The sequence below is a fragment of the Scleropages formosus genome, chromosome 9 (assembly GCF_900964775.1).
Source record: "Scleropages formosus chromosome 9, fSclFor1.1, whole genome shotgun sequence".
Taxonomy (NCBI): domain Eukaryota; kingdom Metazoa; phylum Chordata; class Actinopteri; order Osteoglossiformes; family Osteoglossidae; genus Scleropages; species Scleropages formosus.
In genome coordinates, this window is record NC_041814.1 from 716,893 (window position 1) to 736,464 (window position 19,572).

The 19,572-nt window shown below is 42.1% G+C and overlaps 1 protein-coding gene across 4 annotated transcripts in view; it reads left to right on the forward strand.

Annotated features, from left to right (window-relative positions):
• Positions 1-13,701, forward strand: part of arhgef18b (rho/rac guanine nucleotide exchange factor (GEF) 18b) — a 39,203-nt gene extending 25,502 nt beyond the window's left edge. For all 4 annotated transcript variants that reach the window (XM_018728347.2, XM_018728348.2, XM_018728349.1 and 1 more), the window contains 19 exons: positions 69-204; positions 767-870; positions 1,019-1,159; positions 1,505-1,755; positions 3,708-3,833; positions 3,993-4,110; positions 4,981-5,235; positions 5,605-5,681; positions 5,784-5,962; positions 6,063-6,124; positions 6,612-6,788; positions 6,901-7,041; positions 7,375-7,490; positions 7,816-7,878; positions 8,110-8,157; positions 8,347-8,805; positions 12,764-13,091; positions 13,285-13,389; positions 13,538-13,701. In XM_018728347.2, coding sequence (XP_018583863.1) covers positions 69-204; positions 767-870; positions 1,019-1,159; positions 1,505-1,755; positions 3,708-3,833; positions 3,993-4,110; positions 4,981-5,235; positions 5,605-5,681; positions 5,784-5,962; positions 6,063-6,124; positions 6,612-6,788; positions 6,901-7,041; positions 7,375-7,490; positions 7,816-7,878; positions 8,110-8,157; positions 8,347-8,805; positions 12,764-13,091; positions 13,285-13,389; positions 13,538-13,689 — 3,038 coding nt within the window. In that variant the 3' untranslated portion in view covers positions 13,690-13,701. The remainder of the gene's footprint in view (positions 1-68; positions 205-766; positions 871-1,018; positions 1,160-1,504; positions 1,756-3,707; positions 3,834-3,992; positions 4,111-4,980; positions 5,236-5,604; positions 5,682-5,783; positions 5,963-6,062; positions 6,125-6,611; positions 6,789-6,900; positions 7,042-7,374; positions 7,491-7,815; positions 7,879-8,109; positions 8,158-8,346; positions 8,806-12,763; positions 13,092-13,284; positions 13,390-13,537) is intronic.
• Positions 13,702-19,572: the final 5,871 nt, after the last annotated feature.

Here is a 19,572-nt window from a genome sequence, read left to right on the forward strand (position 1 = left end):
CCTGGGCTCCGTGCGGCGCTCCTGGCTGCAGCGCTACTGCCGTCCTGAGCGCTTGTTGTTCTCCGCAGCACTGAAGGAGTCCTCTGCCAATGGCCCTTCCAACTCGCTGCGTGGACCAGGCATGACAGTCAGTCTTCGAGGGCAAAATAACCAAACCTCCATCTCTAGTACCAACACCAGTCTTGGCCAGAACAGCAGTTCAGGGTAGGGGTCCTTGCTGTCCTCTTCCTTTTCCACTCTTTCAGCAATAGTTGTTGCCTGTTTGCAACTCCTTTCTTTGCTGGCTCTGGATATACCTTTAGTGCCGTTTGTCATTTTGCATGTCTGCTTTTATCAGTGGTATCTAACGCTTTTTCACTTCGTATTTGAGTGTCTTTTGCTGCTTTGTATTGTTTTGTTTCCTTTTAAGCAATTCATAAATATAATTTTTTATAAATGTCTTTTCACATAATGGTAGAACTTCATGTGACAGCAGTGAACAGGGTTTGATTAATTGGTACATTAAAAATTCTTTACCACCAGGAAGTTTTTTTTTTTTTTTTTTTTTTTTTTTTTTTTAATACAGTCCTAGTGCATCTTTCATTCAAGTCAAGGTTGAATTATTCTGTGGCATTTTATTATTTTTTTTAATTTCATATCCCAAAAGTTTCACTAAGACAGTCTAGAAATGTGTGTGACTTACAGTTCCAGGCTGGACTGAAAAAAATGTTTGAGGCATATTAACTATTGCACATATCTGAAGCTCTAAATGATCTCCCCATTTTAGATCAATCCCAGGAGAGATGGATGACGTTGACAACAAGTTCAAAATACTCTCGGATGACGCAATCTCTTTGCCTCCTCTTAATGCAGAATCCATCATTCTTGAAGGTAATGAACATAAGATTCTGTTGCGCACAGTGCTTAATTACCAAAAGCACATTACTGTCACTTTTACACTAAGCACTGTTTGGACAGCTCCATAGCTTTGATGAGTTTGAGTGTGTCTGGTAACTGACTCGTTCTGGTCTCTGCACAGATGCACAGTATGCCAAGGTGCAAGCAGATTTGGAATCTGATGCACAGGAGTTTGAGGCAGAGTCTTGGAGCCTGGCTGTTGAACCACAGTACTTAAACAAACACACAAAGGTAGCAGTCAAGAGGCAAGATGTAATATATGGTGAGTTAACTGCAGTGTCTCATGCCCAGTTTCCTCCCATACTGAAGGTCCATTGTGATATGTGCTGAAACAGGTATAGCAATAGTTTTAACTTTAGTTAATAGTTTTAGTTTACATTTTGGTAAGCATGTAATACATTGGTAATATGATGTGGTTCTTGTTTCAATCATAGTACATTTACACGTATTCATTTAGCAGACGCTTTTCTCTAAAGCGACGTACATCTTGTAAAAAATACAATGTTTGTTACATTAGCAGAATTAAAGATCACAATAAAACATGCTTTATGGTAGTCGTGCTGATGATGACATGATGAGGGTTGGCAATGCCCATGTCCCCACTCAGAGCTCATCCAGACAGAGATGCACCATGTGCGTACGCTCAAGGTTATGAAGTGGGTGTATGCGCATAAGATGCGTGAGACGCTGCAGATGGATGATGGCAAGCTGGAGCGCCTCTTTCCCCGGCTGGAGTGCCTGCTTGAGGTGCATCAGTTCTTCCTACTACAGCTGAAGGAGCGCAGACGACAGAGCCTGGAGCCCGGCAGTGAGCACAACTTCTCCATCCAGCGAATTGGGGACATCCTCACCCTTCAGGTGTGCGGAGACCCAAGTCTTTCTCACGTAGCAGAGTATCAGTGATGTCTGTATTGTTCTGGATCATGGCAGATCAATGCTTTTCAATGCCCAGCCAATTATGTGTCAAAACTGAGACTACCTTAAAAAAAAAAAAAAAAAAAAAAAATTTTTTTTTTTTTTTTTTTTTTTTTTTTTTTTTTTTTTAATTTATAAAACCTGGACTGGCTTCCAATGTTTACTGTTCTTGTCTGGCCATCTGGTGACATTTTGTAGAACGTTTGAGCTCAGTGGTGAGCACTGAACAGGAGTTGGTGGATATAATTCTTGTCAGTTTAATTTGTTTTAATTTGCGTAGCTCAGTTAATAAAAAATGCTAAGTCTTACAATATTTTTATTACAGCTGTAGCCAAGAAATTTTATAGAACTTCCTGTAAATTAATCAATGGATGTCTTTATGCAGCTTATTGGTTTTGTTTCATGATTTCAAAAAACTGGAACTGGTCAGAAGCTTAATGTTAGACGTTCAGACGTCGGAATTGATTATCAGCTTAAGATGCGTTTTTTTTATTTTCAGTAAAATAATATATTTAAATGTGTTAAGTTGAAACAAGTGATTGTTTATTGCTAGAGCCTCACAGAAGTCTGTTTTGTAGCTTTAAAAATTGTGGCTTACTTGTGCAAGTGACTTTGAGTCTACTGTTGAATCAAGTTGCAGTCAGACTTTTTGTGTGTTAGTTGAGGAGCCAGTTTATACGATTTAAGTCTGCAACGGCACCAGTTAAACAATCTGACGATGGCGTGTCGGATGATCATGATAGGTGAAAAATGGGTGAACTGAGCGAATATCTCAGTGAACTGTTCGTTCCATCCCGTTTTCCCAGCCTGCAGAGGTCACCAGCTATGGTGCAAATGAGGAGGTGGCAGACTTTGCTGTGGGTTTACTTCACATTACGCATCTGTGACATCTGCTTAGCTGTTGCCTCTCTAAGGACGCAGGGTGGCAATTCTCAGTGACATTTCAGTGTCTCGCCAGTCGCGATGCCTTCATGTGAGAGGTTGCTATGGCCATGAGCGACTTGCAGGTTGCTTGAGCTATATGTCAACTAGAAGCAAAGTGTTGCGAATCAAAGATCCCTCTGCTTTGTTTGTTGCAACTCCAGTTTTCCTTTCATGGGACTTGACAGTTGTTCAACTTTAGGGTTCATTACTATAAACTTCTGTAGAAAACCATTGCATGTTGTAGATGCCTAACTTAATAGGCAGTTGGTTCTGTAGTGACGCAAAATGACTAGTTCTGTTGTGTTCTTCATGGTGTTTAAGATAGAACTTTATTCATCCCGAAGGAAATTCTTGTGCCAGAGATTGCTCAAACAGATTAACCAACAATTTAAATTTAAAGAAGTGCACAAAAAAGTAAGAAAGCAAAGTGGAAAGCATTGACACAGCACATATTATACCTTATATTACATTATATTAAAATTTAAAACAATTGCACATGATATTGGATGGTTATATTGCTAGTAATGTTGAAAGTAATAATGATATTGCACATAAGTTATACAATCATGCTCAATGTCTCTGTTTACATTACTATGTCCAGGTTTGGCCTTTTCTGTATGTTTTCATGTTGTTAGAAAGGAATATAGGAATTGGGCTTATTGGTAACCAAAGTTGTGAACAGAATTCTTATTAGTATGTAATACAGCCTCCTCAGGTTCACTGCCCTAGACATGCACTCTCCATACTAAATGATGTTTTTAAGCATTTTGTAAACTTCTGGCACACAAAATTAGTGTTGAAAATGACATGAGAAACAGTTCCTTCTCACTCTGCCCCCTGGTGGCTCCATGTACACAATGCAGTGTTTCTCTTCCCACATTACTGTGTTTTCTCCACTGTGGGTCTGCTTCTATCAGTTTTTTTCACTAAAATTTCTAGGTGTGCTTGTTAAAATATTCTTTATTTTTAAGTTTTCAGGGGAAATTGGAGAGAGAATGGAGGAAATGTATGGTGACTTTTGCAGTCATCATACTGAGGCAGTCAGCTATTACAAAGACCAAATGCAGAACAACAAGAAGTTCCAGAACCTGATACGGGTAAGGGCGGGAAAAAACTAATAGGCAACACTGGTTGCAGTAATATATCTAATATTTAGTTTTGGCTGTGTACTGAAACTTAGTTTTACAGTTTATATGAAAAACAATTACGGTTTTGTTTCCCTTCCAGAAAACATGACATTTTTGTTTACCTTTCAGAAAATCAACAATTTGTCTGTTGTAAGAAGGTTAGGTGTGCCAGAGTGCATTTTGTTAGTGACCCAGCGCATCACAAAGTATCCGGTGCTGGTGGAGCGCATCCTACAGAACACTGAAGGTGATTTCCTCAAATTGTACTCTGTACTTTGCTGGCATCAGTGACATTTTGTAATTTATCATTTCCTTGGGAAGCATCTGATCAAGACACCCATTAATGGCATCTCAAAGTGTTTTGAATGGTATATATTTCATCTATTTGCGCCAGCCTGTTTTCTGTGTTCATAGCATTGGAGACGTTCTGACACTTTCTTGCAAATGTATTTCCTCCATCGGTTTTTGGCATTATGTTCAGCAGCTTCTTTGAATCCACTCTATGTGAAGCTGGTTGGTCGCACGTAAAAGAATAAGAAGTGATACATGTGTTATAAGAAGTGAAACTGAACATTTGCTCAATTTCAACAAATTATAATGGGGGTTCATAAAATTAAATAGAAACTCAAAGCTTTAAACCAATTTCCATGACAATGTTTGCACAGGCCACTCTTGTTTAAAGGCAAATGTGTTTTTTTTTTTTTTTTTTTTTTCTTCTTTTTCCTTCTCACTCTCCTCCCAGTTGTTTACTTGTATAGGGCAGAGTCACACATGAAGCCATGACTGAGAAGTCAGAGGATCTCAGGAAGGGTGTTAATTGTTCAACAGTTTTATGCAACTAATTTGTCATTTTATTGGCATAGCTGTCTAGTTTCCTTGTTTGTGCACATACATGAATTTCAATTTTCCTGTTCCCTTTCATGCATTAGGTCTTTTATACAACAATTTCTAGGCATTTCCTTTCATCAAATCTTGCCCTTTATATTTGTTGGTATAAATTAGATATTTAAAGCACTGTTTTGTGGAGTTGTAGCTTAAGAGCTCTGTACAGCTTCACTGTATGTGAGTTGAAGGAAATCTAAGACTGTTACATTTTCTGTGTTTTCCATGCTGTCAGCTGGTACGGAGGAGCACATGGAGCTAGGTGTTGCACTGGATCTGATCAAGGATGTCATCAAAAAGGTGGATGGCCGTGTCAATGACTACGAGAAGGCTGCACGACTCAGGGAAATCGCCAACAAGATGGAGCCCAAGACCCAGGGCAAGATTAAAGATGGGCGTGTGCTCAGCAAGGAGGACATTGCCCAGGGCTCGCACAAGCTGTTGTATGAAGGAACTGTCAACTGGAAGGCTGCATCTGGCAGACTCAAAGGTGATCACAGTTAACAGTGCTGCTGATTTAATACCACCACATTAACTTGTTTGACACCACTCATCCTCACAATTTTTACCTGCTCTAGGACAGCATTGGAGCTGCCAAAAGGGGGGTTAATTTGTTAAAAACATCAACTGTTTGTATACACAATATCCACGATTTCATGTTCTGTTGATGCTATTTCATGTTTCATTGTTCCTTTTAAAGATTGTCACTTGCCTTTTAAATTCATCCAGACCACAATTAACCCTTTTAAGTCTGAAGTAATTTCTAAAGAAACTTCTATAAAAGTCACCATGAAATGCTGTTTTCTGTATCATGCCATGTTCTACATAATCAATGTAGTGATATTTGTGTTCATTTTAGACATCCTTGCAGTGCTGCTGACAGATGTCCTTTTATTATTGCAAGAAAAAGATCAAAAATATACATTTTCAGCTGTGGTGAGTATCAGATATGCTGTTCTGTGGATGTATCGATTGGTTCTTGAGGTGCCTTTTAAAGCACTAAGCTGCATTTCTGTGTCCATTGTCCCTGCTTTTCAGGACAGCAAGCCATCAGTGATCTCCCTGCAGAAGCTGATTGTGCGCGAGGTAGCCCATGAAGAGAAGGCAATGTTTCTGATATGTGCTTCTTCCAGTAAACCCGAGATGTACGAGATCCACACCACCTCCAAAGAAGAGCGCAACACGTGGATGGCAGTGATCCGCCAGGCTGTTGAAAGGTAGGTGTGGTCGGAGGGAGGGGTCTGATTGGTGTGCCTGCACACTGCTGGTGGGCTAGTATCTCTTCTAACCCCTATGCCTCTCTGTGGTCCTGCTCAGCTACTCCCATACTGAGGAAGGGCAGAAGGAGGAACGGGCCTCCAGACTTGAGGAGTTCCAAGGTATTTCTTTGGGGAGGAACAGGTTGTTAGAACATACTATGGTGGGACAGCAAGTGGCATTGGTGTTAGTTGCTATCCTACTCTTAAAAGACTTGAGTTCAAATCTCAGCACCTCCTAAATAAGTCAGTTAAACCTAGCTAGCTGTCTAAATGGGTCAATCATTGTAAGTCGCTTTGGGAAAAGCATTAGCCAACTTAAGTGTCTGCCGCCAGTGTAAATTTGCACTTTTCAGTTATGCTACTTCTATGCTGTGTTCAGTTATTCTACTCCTAGTGAAATGTGGACAGTACTTCTAATATTTTTTTTCTTTGGGGAAAATAGTCAAAAGGCTTTGTGTCTAAGAATTGAGCTTGGAGTTCCTCTAAATAGGGTGGTATCCATTTCAGGTAAACGGGCATCTCCAAGGCAAACATGAGTGTAAGCTGTGTGTGTGTGTATATATATATATATATATATATATATATATATATTCGCATTTCTCCTCAGAGCAACTGCGTCTGAAAGATGCTGAGATTATTCAGAGCCTGACAGAGAAGCTGCAGATCTTTGCAGAAATGTCCACTGGGATGGAGGACATGGGGTCCCGCACACAACTGCTGCTACGTGGTGATTCCTCAGATCTCCAGCAGGGGGAGACTCTGCTTAAGGGTGCCATCAGTGAAGGTAGGACTGAGATGAGTGATTCACCAAACATTCTTGAAACTAAGTATTTTGAAAGATGTTGCTTGTGACATACGGCAGTTTTCAACATGAGGGATTCTTTGTCCGTTTGCAGTTGAGCGCCTTCAGGACCTGCTGCTGTGTGGAAAGAATGAAGCTGCTCCACACTCAGAGGGGAGCCAGGGCTCTGGGGGCCTGCCAAGGAGAGCAGACACCTTTGGGGGCTATGACAGCAGTCCCACCATGATCAACAAAAGTATTACAATCTCTCAGTGCCAAGGGTCCTTAATTCTTGTTACTCACCATGGTCAGATAGCTGTGGGATGTCTGAAGACCTGGCATTGTTTAGCAGCAGCAAGAACCACTAAATCCCATTTAGTCTCTCTTTCTGCTGATAGAACGTATTGCCCAGTTTTGGCAAAAAGAACTGTTGGCAGTGACATTGATACATATGATTTGTTTGCATTTTTTGTCCTTAGTAAAGAGAGCTTCTGCCAGTCAGTGTTTTTGTTTGTTCCAATCAGCATTATTCCTGGGTTTCATCACAGTTGGTAAAGTCCATCTCCTTTGAACACCCATCTCTCTGCAGTTGGCAGTATGAAGAAGACACACAATAGAGACAACAAGCAAAGGGAGAGAAGCCAGCGAGCACGCTCTGACCCCCAGCTGAAGGAGATCACCAGTGGAGAGGTCCTTGAGCATTTGGTAGGTGACCGGCTCAAGTGTCTTGTGACTATCGCTCACAATGACTGACTTCACTTGCAGGACAGACATGTTACACACCTGTGCAGGCTGCCAGCGTTTTTCCCGTAACACGCGGGTGCTGTGAATCTGTATTGGGTACATTATGATGATAATGGTGTTTTCTTCATGCCTCTCTGGGCCTAAATTGCTCTTATGTAACAATTTGCTAGCAAAGCACATCCATAATACAGGAATTGTGTCAAGTAAATTTGAAAGCTTTTTTGAAATGTGCCTTGGGTGTGTGTTTAAATTGCATCTCTCAAATATTTTGCATTTCCTTCCTCAGGCTGATGAGACCTTGTCACTAAGTCTGAATTCAGCATACCAAAAACACATTTTTGAAGCAGAGGTAAGAGTTCTGGTTTAGTTTGGCTAATGCTTTAGGTAACTGCATTAATATTGTTGTGTGCTTGTGCTCTGTTTCCTTTTAATGGCTGAATTGAGTCTGAAATGGAGCTCTGACCATAAACTTCATTATCGTTCATCCCGAGTTTCCATTTGTTTTCATTACTTTTATAACGACAGAGTTGCAAACAGTTCCATGTGTGTCAACATTGCTTTTGCTGTCATCTTTTCCTAGTTTCTTGATCGAGTGCTGATGCTGTCACAGAGACTTTACAGCCTCCAGGTGATACCATTTTATAGATATTTGAGTTCTTTATAGCATGTTCACTTATGGCTGGTCATCTCTCCACATTCCGAGTAGGTTGAGCACCTCAGTCTTGGGATTACATGAGCAACAGTGTTGGGAGGAAATGAACAAGCCATGTTCTTCCTCAGCCCTCATCCTCCTGTCCTCATTTTCCCACCCTGTCAGGCCATCATTTCCCAGCAGGACAGTCACATTGACATGCAGCGGGCATCACTTGCGGAGCGTGAGCGTGCTGGTCGGTTGCGCGGTAGCTTGCTGCTGGAGCAGGAGAAGCAGCGCAGCCTGGAAAAACAGCGTGAGGAGCTTGCCACCTTCCAGCGGCTACAGAACCAGCACCGCCAGGAGCTGGTACGCTGGGAGCGGGAGCGTGAGCGCCAGGAGCAGGAGGCCAAGGCAAATAATGCACTCCTCCTCCAGCGTGAAGAGGAATGCCAGAAGCTGGAAGCGCAGCTGGCTGAGGAGCGCAAGGAGCTGGAGAGCCAGCGGGAGAAGTACCAACAGGATTTGGAGCGTCTACGAGAGGCCACACGTGCTGTGGAAAAGGAGAAAGAGTGGCTGGAGCAGCAGAAGAGACTGAAGAAGCAGAAGACTTCCCCAGGCCTGCTAAGGCCAGAAATTACACAGGTGGGTATGAGTTACATATAGCTGTCATGCCTCCGTTCACATGCTAAACATGTGTCCTGATCTCACCATTGCATTACCTGGAAAAAGTACATCAATAAAATTGTACATAGTGAAATCCTCCCACTGCCGTTGTCTTTCTAGGAAAGACACTAGACATTGAGAAATTTGCCATGGGATAAACAGCTATTAACAGTGTGAGTGAGTAAGCAAAGCAAACTATGTAAACTAATCCAAGTGGATTTGCTATTGTGCTCATTTATCACAATGTAAGCCATGATTTTCACAAGATTCCCATTAATCTATGAATGTTACTTGTTTGGCCTCCAGCAGTTGCAGCTGGCGTATTCGCACATGAGTTCTGTCATTCATTTTCCCTGTTAATGATGCACCTTTTCAGTGTACTAAGATGACGAACACTGCAATTCAGCCTCCTTGGTTTAGTATCACACAATTTTAGTTAGTTGATCATAGATCAGTACTTTGCTGAATTAATTTAGGTTCTGTACTTCTGCTGAAAGATAACAGCACAAAACACACATGGGTATTCAAACGGTAACCTTCAGGTTGCATGTGTGAGTCCTTAAACTCCAAACTTACCTGCACTGAAAACCTGGTGAATTTTTCCCCAGCCGTTCCCACGCTCCTTTGTAGCTGGCATCAGCTGGTGTGAAATATCAGCAGTTCATTGCTAGACACTGGCAAACAATGTGATGCTGTAAGGCAGCATGGGGTGGCTTGGACGCCTGCCATGGCTCGACCGGTTTATCAGCTACGTTGCCGGGCCTGTTTGCTCATAGGCCTTGGGACAACAAAGGCAATAGCTTGGGAAACCAAAACCTCTCATCGCAATGTCTGTAAGTGCCCGTTGGAGAACCACATGCAAAGGGGGAATGCCAAGGCCTCACAATGGAGCTTATTGTTAGAGGAGCAGGAAATAAGTGGTGTCGTTTCAGGAACAACGCTTGAAGATACACTTACAGGTGCCATGGTTTCTGGGAGAGCATAGGCCTTATTAGGTGAGCGGAAGAGAGGTTTGGTTCTGCTGGTAGAAGCAATGGACATAATTGCCTTTAAACCCTTCAAAAAGGCCCATCTTTCACTGTTGGCATTGCTCAACTCAAGCAGTAGGAAGGAGAGGTTGCACTGAGTGAGTTTCCAGCTCCACGCTCCCTTTATCTTGTGTATTCTCATAACAGTCGTTCTTGCTGATTTTGATCTGTTGGCTGCCCTCTATTGCCATGGTACACCAATGCAGGTAGTGGGTTCCTGTGTTTTTATTCATCAGCCAGTTGGGGTTGTGCTGCCTGCTGGAGTGAATCTGTCTGCTTGTCTATAGTATGTGCCTGGGACAGACTTTTGAAATGTTCAGTTCTGTTCCGTGATGGCCTAAATGATACAATTTACTCTTTCAGACAGACTTATGACATATGGACAGTCTCCATATTTGGAATATTAAGTTAAATTTGGGGCCAAAACATTACAATTCCACTGAGGGAACAGTACAGAAGTGTGTTAAAACAAAGGGTCACAGACAAACAGTTGACATTAGCTGTCTATGAAAAGACCTCTTCTGAGAGACTACTTTTTACAGCAACTCACTTGGGCTTCTTCGCTTTGCTTGTGGAATCTTATCGAGGAGGTAATGATTTAAGTGTGTCCAAACTGAAGCCTCAGGCATGACAAGACTGGCATTGCTTGTCACATCAGGCTCCTGTTGTTAGTTTTAGTTTTTCTTCCATGGCTTGCAGTTTTGGCTGGACTTGAAATAGTTTCTCTTTATCGATGATTTTTGTGGAAGGGTGAGTTCTCTGGAAACGTGCGTGGTGTTGCACAGAGCTGTGTTTAAATCAGATACTTTATCACCACTACCCAGTAACCTTTTTTTCTGTTGTAAGGGGGGAAAAAAAGGTATTGAAAATTTCTTGGTTGTGAATGCTGTTAAGTTGTACTTGCGCGTATTTGTCGTCATGGTGAGGAAAGCTTCATTACAAGTACAATTTGCATTTTGTCTCAGTGAACATGGGCAAAACATACTGACACCTGATAACTCCCTCTGTTCTTGCAAGAGCATTATGCTCCTCTGGCCACTTGGTGGTCCCACTCACAAGAGGTCTGAAATCAAAAGTTTGTAGGTTCTCAGTTTGGCTCCAGTGTCATAGAATGAGTTCCCTCTCTCTCCCTCAGCACTGCTGGAACCCTTTTAGCATCCAGGAAGGTTCTGAGTATCTTTCACCCTCATTTCTCTATTGATCTCCTCACAGGTATATAAATTTGTATTACACCATCTGTTAGTCACCTTTCTGTTTCCTATGTGGTTCAGTTCTATAAGCAGCTACTTGTGTAATGGTGCACTGGGAAAAATGGTGATATCACACTGACAGTGCTTTGACGGTCATGTGTCCAAATTTAAAGTTCATTGTTTATTGTTAAATGCAGTTTCAACTGGTGCTCCCATGGTCCTAGACTTGTGAATCTAAAGTTATTTAGAAATTCATGTTTGAAGTTAAGGTTTTTTAAAATGCTAACATTTAACTGTTAGTCACAGAAGTGTTTAATTTTTCCATTTTGTGGCATTTTCACACACTGTCTATGCAGTCCTCCAGGTTTGTCTGTCTGTAGCAGCCCTTTGCAGTCAATATCACATGTTGCATTTTCTTTGGATTAATTGAATAGCTTGTAATTCAGCATCTGTTTCATCACACTACAGCTGTTTCTTCAAGAGCACATTACTGCTGGCTGTGTTTTCAATGAATGCCTGTCTGCTCCAAATGGCCTTCAATCCCATGATTTAATGTCCACCTTTTTTCCAGACCAGCAGTGAAGGGCTTCTGCAGCCATCGCTCTACAGTGAAACATCTAAATGATTGTTTTCTGATATGTATCCAAGGAGCTCAAGGACAGATGGGAAGCCTCTCTGTATAATTACCCAGCAGCACCCTTTCATTAATCCCTTTGCTGGAGCAATGCCAGCTCTGGCTGTTTACACATTGTCACTTGAGCTCTTTGTTCTGCCACACCCCTCTGCCTGAGGTGTGCCGGGCTGAGAAATGTGTGTTTGTGGAAGGCACCTTGAAGGCTTGGAACTGTGGGGTGTCTGTCTGTCTGAAGAGTGCAAGAAAGCCTGGTCTCCCAGCTCACCTGTTTGCAAGTTGGTATGCAGTTATGATTTATGGAGCTCTCACCTCTACCCAAAGTGAGGCTTGATTTCTCCAGGCCTCCACTCCACCCCCCAAAAGAGGGTGGTGGGCAGTAGCTGTGTTTCTGTACCATTTGTTCTGCACAGTGTCCTGCAAGGGCAGCTGCAAGTTGCCGAGACATCTGCACTCCAGCGAGACGTCTCCCACCTGTTCCTCATCCTTAAGAGGAAATAACTGTGTATGAATCATATCTCAGCAGCCAGAAAGCCTGCTTGCTGACTTGTAGGGTGATAGCTAGCAGCAGTCTCTTTCCCCACAGATAAAACTGACCTGTAGACCCCAAAGTTTCCTTCTGCCTGTAAAGTTCTTCTCTGTGCAGTCCATGTCTGATGGTTTCAGTGTTGCCTTTCATTGCAGTGGTGGTGCTGATATGGTGCATGCTATCTTTGGTTTATAGTTATTGTAGTAATTTCCTGTACAGTTAAACTTTCTCTTGATCTTTTGTTCAGTGCTCTGTGTCACTATGTGAAAAGAGCACTCTATATAAAAATGAATTCTTGAAGAGCTTCCTGCTTTCAAATGATGATTAACTCCTCAGATGCACTGTCCATCAGGGAAACTACATTAGAGACACTTGTGCTAGAAACGGTCATTTATACCCCTTTCATTTCAGGAGTAGTAATTTTTGATGCAAGTGTCTGAAGCCTTGTTAACTGAAGTTCCGAGACTGAGCAATTTCAGACATCTTAACATAGCAAATGTTTTAATTGTGGTCTACAGTTCTAACTGTCCTGCCCACCTTTTCCCATCTCCCTTCTCAGGACCTGCCACTTATCTCAAGCTTCAATGGGGATATAGGACTGATCAACACGGGGGATGACCTGGGCCTAGCTGCCAAACCTCACATTCGCTATAGCCTGTCACTGGCCCCTGGTGACCACCCAGAACGGCCAGAGGTTCTGCCACGGCGTGAGAGCAGCAGCTCCCTGGCCATCAAGACAGAGGTGCCCATCCACTTGGTCAGCACCACAAACCAGCTTCACAAGCAGGGTGGAGTCCAACAACAGATCCCCACTAAGCTCGCTGCTCTCAGCAAGGGAAAGGAGAAGGGCGGCAAGTCCAAGAGTTCCCATCGGACCGACAGCTCAGGTTGGCTTTCCTCTTACCCATGGCAACTGTAGGATAGCAAGTAGAGGACAAGGTTCTGTAAATTAAATCAGCCCTCATGCTGAAAGTCCATTTTGATAATTGCTGTGCTACCTTTAGATAGTCACTGTGAACTCCTGTGCATGTTGTTGCCTGTTGAAGGAAATGAGTAGTAGTTTTTTCTTTCCCCAAACAGCATCACTAGACATGAAGCAGATGCTGCCTCTCAAACTGTCTGGAAAAGAGGATGGGAATTCTAAAACAAAGAGGTCTGTTAGTCCTCACCAGGCACACCATCCAGGTGAGAGCACTGCCACATGTTTATCTCCCCCACCCCCCAGTCTGCAGACTGAATTCACAGCTGCTGCTTAAGGCCCATTTTAGCACAGCTCCTGCATGAAAGGCCATGTAAACCAGCCTGACCTGTTTTCTGCTATATTGCCCTACAGATCCAGTGATCCCTGGTGACAGCCACATCGAAGTCCAGTCAGCATACCGATCCAGCAAACGCAAACAGGCAGGTCAGAACATGCTGAATGACCTGTCTCCACCCTTCCAAACCCAAGAGGATGTACCCAAGGAAGATGTTATTTTTTTCTAGCGCACCCCCCCAGAGCTGCTTTTCTCCATATGGAGGTTCTGAAAGGATCAGAGGATCATAAGGGTTCGTGGGCTTGGTGGGTGGAACACTGGAAGCTTATTTTTATTCTACTGGTCTCCAAAAATGGCATTCTGGAGATTACTAAAACTTCTTTGTGCTGTTTTCTTGCGATTATTTTTCCAAGAATGTATTTTATTGCGTCCTTCTCCTTGAAGCCAATAACATTTTCATTTAGTATCAGGATGTTTTAATCAACTGAATAGTTTTTTTTGGACAAAAGGATTTTAATTACTAATTAACTTGCAATGTCTTCATACAGAATTTCCTGGCAACCAAAAATTAAAATTAATAGTCTAGAAGTTGATGGCTTGGTACATTTGTGTAAAATACACTTTTATGCTGGGGAAAATGGAAGTGACACTACTTAGCTCATGGTTAATTTCTATGCAGAAAGGTGTATTTACACAGTACAGGAAAGCAGTGGCTAGAAGTGGGGTTGATCAGTGGAAGGATACAGTATTTAAAGGTCATAGTGAAATTTCCTGCTATACATAAATCACAAATTTCTGGTTTCTTTAAAGCCAATTCACAGGAGTGATTTAAAAAAAAAAAAATAAAATAAAAAAGATCAGTTAAATGAGTAACCTCTAATGAGGGGATACCCAGGGACCAATTTTATGTTGTTTTACAGTTGTCAGTAGCATTTGTGATTCTCAGATGCTGTTTTTCTTAATCTGTCTCTTGTTTTGATCATAGCTGTGAATGCAGGGTTTTACATTAAATGTAGTTTTTATGTGATCTGTCTGTTCAGAGAATCATTTCTAATTGGTCATACTCAGTTATTGCTGGTTAAATCTGGAGGCTGGCATGTATGTAGGAGCCGTGAATGAAACTATAATGAACCATTGACATATTTGCAGTTTTCACAGCAGCCAAGTGATAATCTGCAGATTTGCTTTTCACTTATTTAATATGTGATTATGAAAGTTATCTTAAATTCTGATTTGTGGTATGAAATGGGACCAATGTGTTGTATAGTTAATCTGTGGAAGTTCATCTGAGTATCTGTTTTAATATGAATTTCCTTAGACATTTTTATTACTCTGTGCAGTCCTATTTTTTTTTTTTTGCTGTCTGCATCTTGGTCTTGACGATGGGTTACACCTTCGGAGTCATTTTCTTGCCCCATTTAGATATTGCATTAGTCACAGGAATTGTTTCTTGGAGATATGGGGCTTTTCTGTTTGTGAAAGAAGCTGTGCCAGTACATTACGTTTGTACTTATACTTCCAGATTCATCGTGTTTGATTTAATGCAAAGCAGACAGAGGACCAGTCAAGGCTCAGTGGCAGGTCTGCAAACTTTCTATAATTCATCTACATCTGGTTTTCATATTTGGATGTATGAAAATATTCAATCTGATTTATGAAGTCACTCTAAGAATATGGTTTTTAAAATTTGGAGCTATATAGAAGTGTAGCTGCAGGACTTGAGACTAAATGTATTTATTTTTTTGTATATATCAATGTGCTTGCACTTCTGCTTGTGCTTCATAGAGTTCTATGAAAATTACTGCCTCAGATTGTGTAAATTAAGGTTTAGTGAGTGAAACTTCTACAATATGTAAAATTGAAGTATGAATGCATACTATTAATTATTCTAATTAGGATAAACTGTAGATGGTCTTTGATCTTGTGTAATTCATTCATGTGACACATTTGTCCTTAGATCATATTTTGACTAGTTTCCAAGGTTAAATCAAAGTTGTCATTTTTGACCCTGTTTTACAACAGATGCATGTGACTAGATTAGGGTGGTGGTGAGATCTTTGCACGGTGGCAACTTTTTTGCAGTGTGCTCTAGCTTACCAGAGTAGAAATGCTCAGTGGCGCATCCCACCAGCTGAGAAATGTAGCCATTGTCAGCAGGGTTCCAGTTCTGTATGATCATAATAAATATATTAAAACTGAATTGAGATGGTACATCTTTTGAACAGTCACTTCTGAGAGGGCAGTAAAGAATTACATGGTCAAGGAAAAATGAAGAAATGGTATCTTTTGAAACAAATTTGGTACATGGTTTTTACTTTATATAGTCACTATGGGGGTTTTTTTTTTTTTTTTTTTCTCCCCCCCCTTAATTTGTTAAACCAAAGGAGCATCTCCTGAATTTTTTTTTTTTTTTTTTTTGTGTGTGTTCTAATGTGGAGAAATTAACTCCCATTAGTGTTAATAAGCTAGCACTAGTCATAGTTTCCTTGGGGGTGAAGAAGTATTGGTCTTGTAAATGAGAAGCCGCTAGAGGATTAACGGTGACTACCAGTAGAAATGATGCTCGGGGCAATCGGGGCCTGTCCAGAGCCTTCTAAACTCTTCTTTCAGTTCCTCACGTTGTGCCACTACATACTGCTCTGAGCTGCTGAGCACTTTATTTCAAGATGTCTGTGAAACTCTCAATTTCAGGCACGTTTTGCATATTCTTTCTGACCACCCTTTAGGGGCCAAACTTCATTACCCGTTTGTGTTGAGTGTACAAATTCAGTTTTTATTGTGTCTGTCTGTCTGTCTCTTATATTTGTAGAAGGTTATATGGTACTAAAGTCAGGTGTTTTAGTTTAAGGCTTCTCATATTTGACAGGGTTTTTTTTTTCCTTAATCACAGGGCTTGAGCTCTCTTTCGCCTGTTTGTAATTGAGTATAATTCTGTCTCTTGCAAAGTACATGCTATCATTTTGATGAGCACTGATCATGAAAGAAACAATGATGTTGAAATATATTAAATGTTTTTGAAGACCATTGTTCTATCCACTTGACTTGGAGAGCTGTACACCTGCTGTTTCAAAACAACCTGAATTTAAAAAAAATAAACTTCTTAAAACTTGTTTCCCTTGTTTAGCATTTATTAGTAATTCTCGATTAATGCTAATTACTTTTAAAGTAAGTTGGGGGAATCAATATGTTGAAATATTGAACTGAGGAGTGTCCAAGTCTGGAAAATAAATCGTGTGTGCGCGCGCGTGCGCTCGTTCACTGCGAGTACTGCTGTTTAACTGACCTGCAGTAAGATACCTTGTTTTCCTCTGTGTTCTGAGCCTGTTGACAGCACAGCAAAGGCAAGTTTTTGTGTTATGTAGATGTTTTGTACTGATTTAGTGATATTTGGGGAAATGGGTTTGGGCTTTTGGATGGTCTGGGAATGCATTTTTCCTTTTAAAATGTAAAATAGGCTCTCTTTCAAATAACACATGTGGCCATGCTCTGTTTTGACAACAGTGGGGTGATCTGTAGAGATGCACATGATTTTTTTTTTATCAAGTTATATATTTATGGAATTACTTGGTGCTAAATTGATAGAACTGAAAGCGACACTTGTGTGTATGTAAGAGCCACAATAACTTTCAAATTCAAAGTTTTATTGAAGGGGAATAAAAAAGACCAGCTCAGTCCAGCTTGTGCAACAACTGGAAGGCAGTTCCTCGCAAAAGATGCTGTTTCAAAATGTCATTCTATTGCCTACAAAAGAACTAAATGCAGGGGAATGTGGAATATAAAAATAAATACAAATGTATTTTGGTTGGAGGAGAACCTCCTCGTGTGTGCGCTCACTTGCACAAAACGGCATCCGCAGTGAAATCGCTCCGGTGCAGGACGTTCAAACAGGTGCCGTTCGACATGAATCTTCTCCTAATCTGCTAAAGATTAAAACTTCTCATGTTCAGGGTTTCTGGCCAAATATTTATGGCGAAAAAATGTTCCTCAGTCAGGGCGCCTTTCCAGCTCCGTGATCTATAAATGGGAGCATGCTGACAAGGACTTCCAGGAACGTCTGCTTATCTTTCACTTGTTTCGCTCTATCATTTTCTTCGCGGTCCTTCTGTTACAGCGGCACGTCTTTGAAAACACCACGTGGGTTTATGGCTCTGGACAAAGTCGTTCCTTGTCAGCACTTCTCCCATCGTCCGCTCGCATTTTCTTCAGCTGTTTTCAATGTGTCCCGATGATAAATGTACATGCAGTGTCACATGTACAGTGTGTCCTACAATTATCACTCAATGGCTTATTTTATTTTAAAAAAAAAAAAAGTTTCTAATTTAACCGCTATGCTCAATGTCGCCTTCAGGCTGACTACAGAGTGATGTTTCCTATTAAAGGGCCTTATGGGGAAACGATGCCAAAGAGCAAGTAGACTGGACTGAGGTTCTGCGGCAAACTGGGTGATGCTTTTGTTCTTCCTCTCCTTCCACTCCTTCATCTCCCTCTTCTCCAGGCTCCACATCTCGTGTATTTCTCAGCCCCTCTCCTCTTAGAGCTTTAATTATCTAAGGGCCCCCTGGGAATTACAGCGACCCAGCAATCAGAGCGTGACGCTGCGCAGTCCTTCAATTTCATGCTTATATGTGGAACAAAACTTACAGGATTTAACACATTAAAACTCTTATGATGCTCATCTGAATGGATTGAATTGACAAATTTGAATTTTTCAGTGAAACGGTGCTCAAGTTGGAGAAAATAGAATTATATTTACATCAAGCCATTGTGTTTTACTGTATTATCCCTATTTATTTTCATCGTTGTTTATAAAATCCTAGCTGACAGCCCAGGCTTTTTCAGTTGCTCGCTCAGATTAATAATTAATTTCCAGCGCACATCTGCTACAGCCCCGTCTGAGAGCAAGTGCGCTTCTCGGAAGCTTTCGGAAACTTGATCGCAGCGGCTTCAGTTGTGGACGCCGCCTTTGTCTAACGTGTCCTCAGGCCAACCCTTCAAGCCCTGCTGTCTGCCTCAACACAGATCTACTTCCTCTTTTATTAATGCAATTTGGCACAGGGCAAAATGAACCCAGTGTCTTCAAACAAAAGCTTATTATTGCTCTGAAGATGAACAGGGGAAGCGCTCATCCCTGCTTAATCCTGTTCCCTATGTATAGGGCTAATGCAAATGTATCAGTCGCTCTGGGAGTTTGTATGGCAAGACTCCTGACATCCGCTCCACGCCTCTGTATTGATTGCACGATAAGGTCTGGATTAGTCCTACTCGCTCCGCCGCTGGTCCCAGTCGCAGCTCCGCACCCTACGTTCTGGAGCCGTAGCTTTGGGAACGCTGGCGGTTAGGTGTTGAATATTTCATATCGAAGGCCGTTCCAAACATGCCGTGAAGGCAGAGGATTAGCACACGTTCTACAACCGTCGGTGTAATAATGAGCCCTGTTTGACTGGCAGGTAGCAATTATCCTCAAGCATGAACAGCATATTAGCGGCAGCTGGGCCGACACCTGAGCCCACGAAAGCGGAGGAGCGCAAAGGGCTGACTCGGCACAAGTCGCCGTCACACAGGCTGCTGAAAAGGCCCGTCTGACTTCCCCCTTTTTCAAACTCTGCCCGCCTCTTGCACTTGCAGCATAATTTTCCCATTGTGTGAGCCCAGACCGCTCTGCAGAGCGTTCTCCGCTCCGGCTGCCTTTGGAGTGCTCAGCGGGCCGACTGGTACCCAAAGGTGCGGCGAACGGGAGGGATCTGCGACTGAAAGAGTCTGTCGGGACAAGCCGGAAAAACGCCAGAAGCAAATGAAAAGGATTTATGCCAAACTCTTTTCTAATTGCACGGCTCTTCTTTAGACATTTGGCTTAAGAACATTCCTATCCCCTTTGTCTTTTAATACATGCATAAGAGTGGCTTATGGGCGACGCAAAGCTTTCTTATTTATTCGGACGTATTTTGTAAGGTGGGAGTAAGGCTGTAAGCGCCGACATCTTAGCCAAGCGCTCGTGTGACTGACACACACATGGCTGGGAGGGCAGTTGACCAGATGTACCCCCGCCTCGACCGCCTCGCAGAGCTCTGGCCCCGTGGCACGATGGCGACTCTCCCGAAGGGGAACCGCCGGC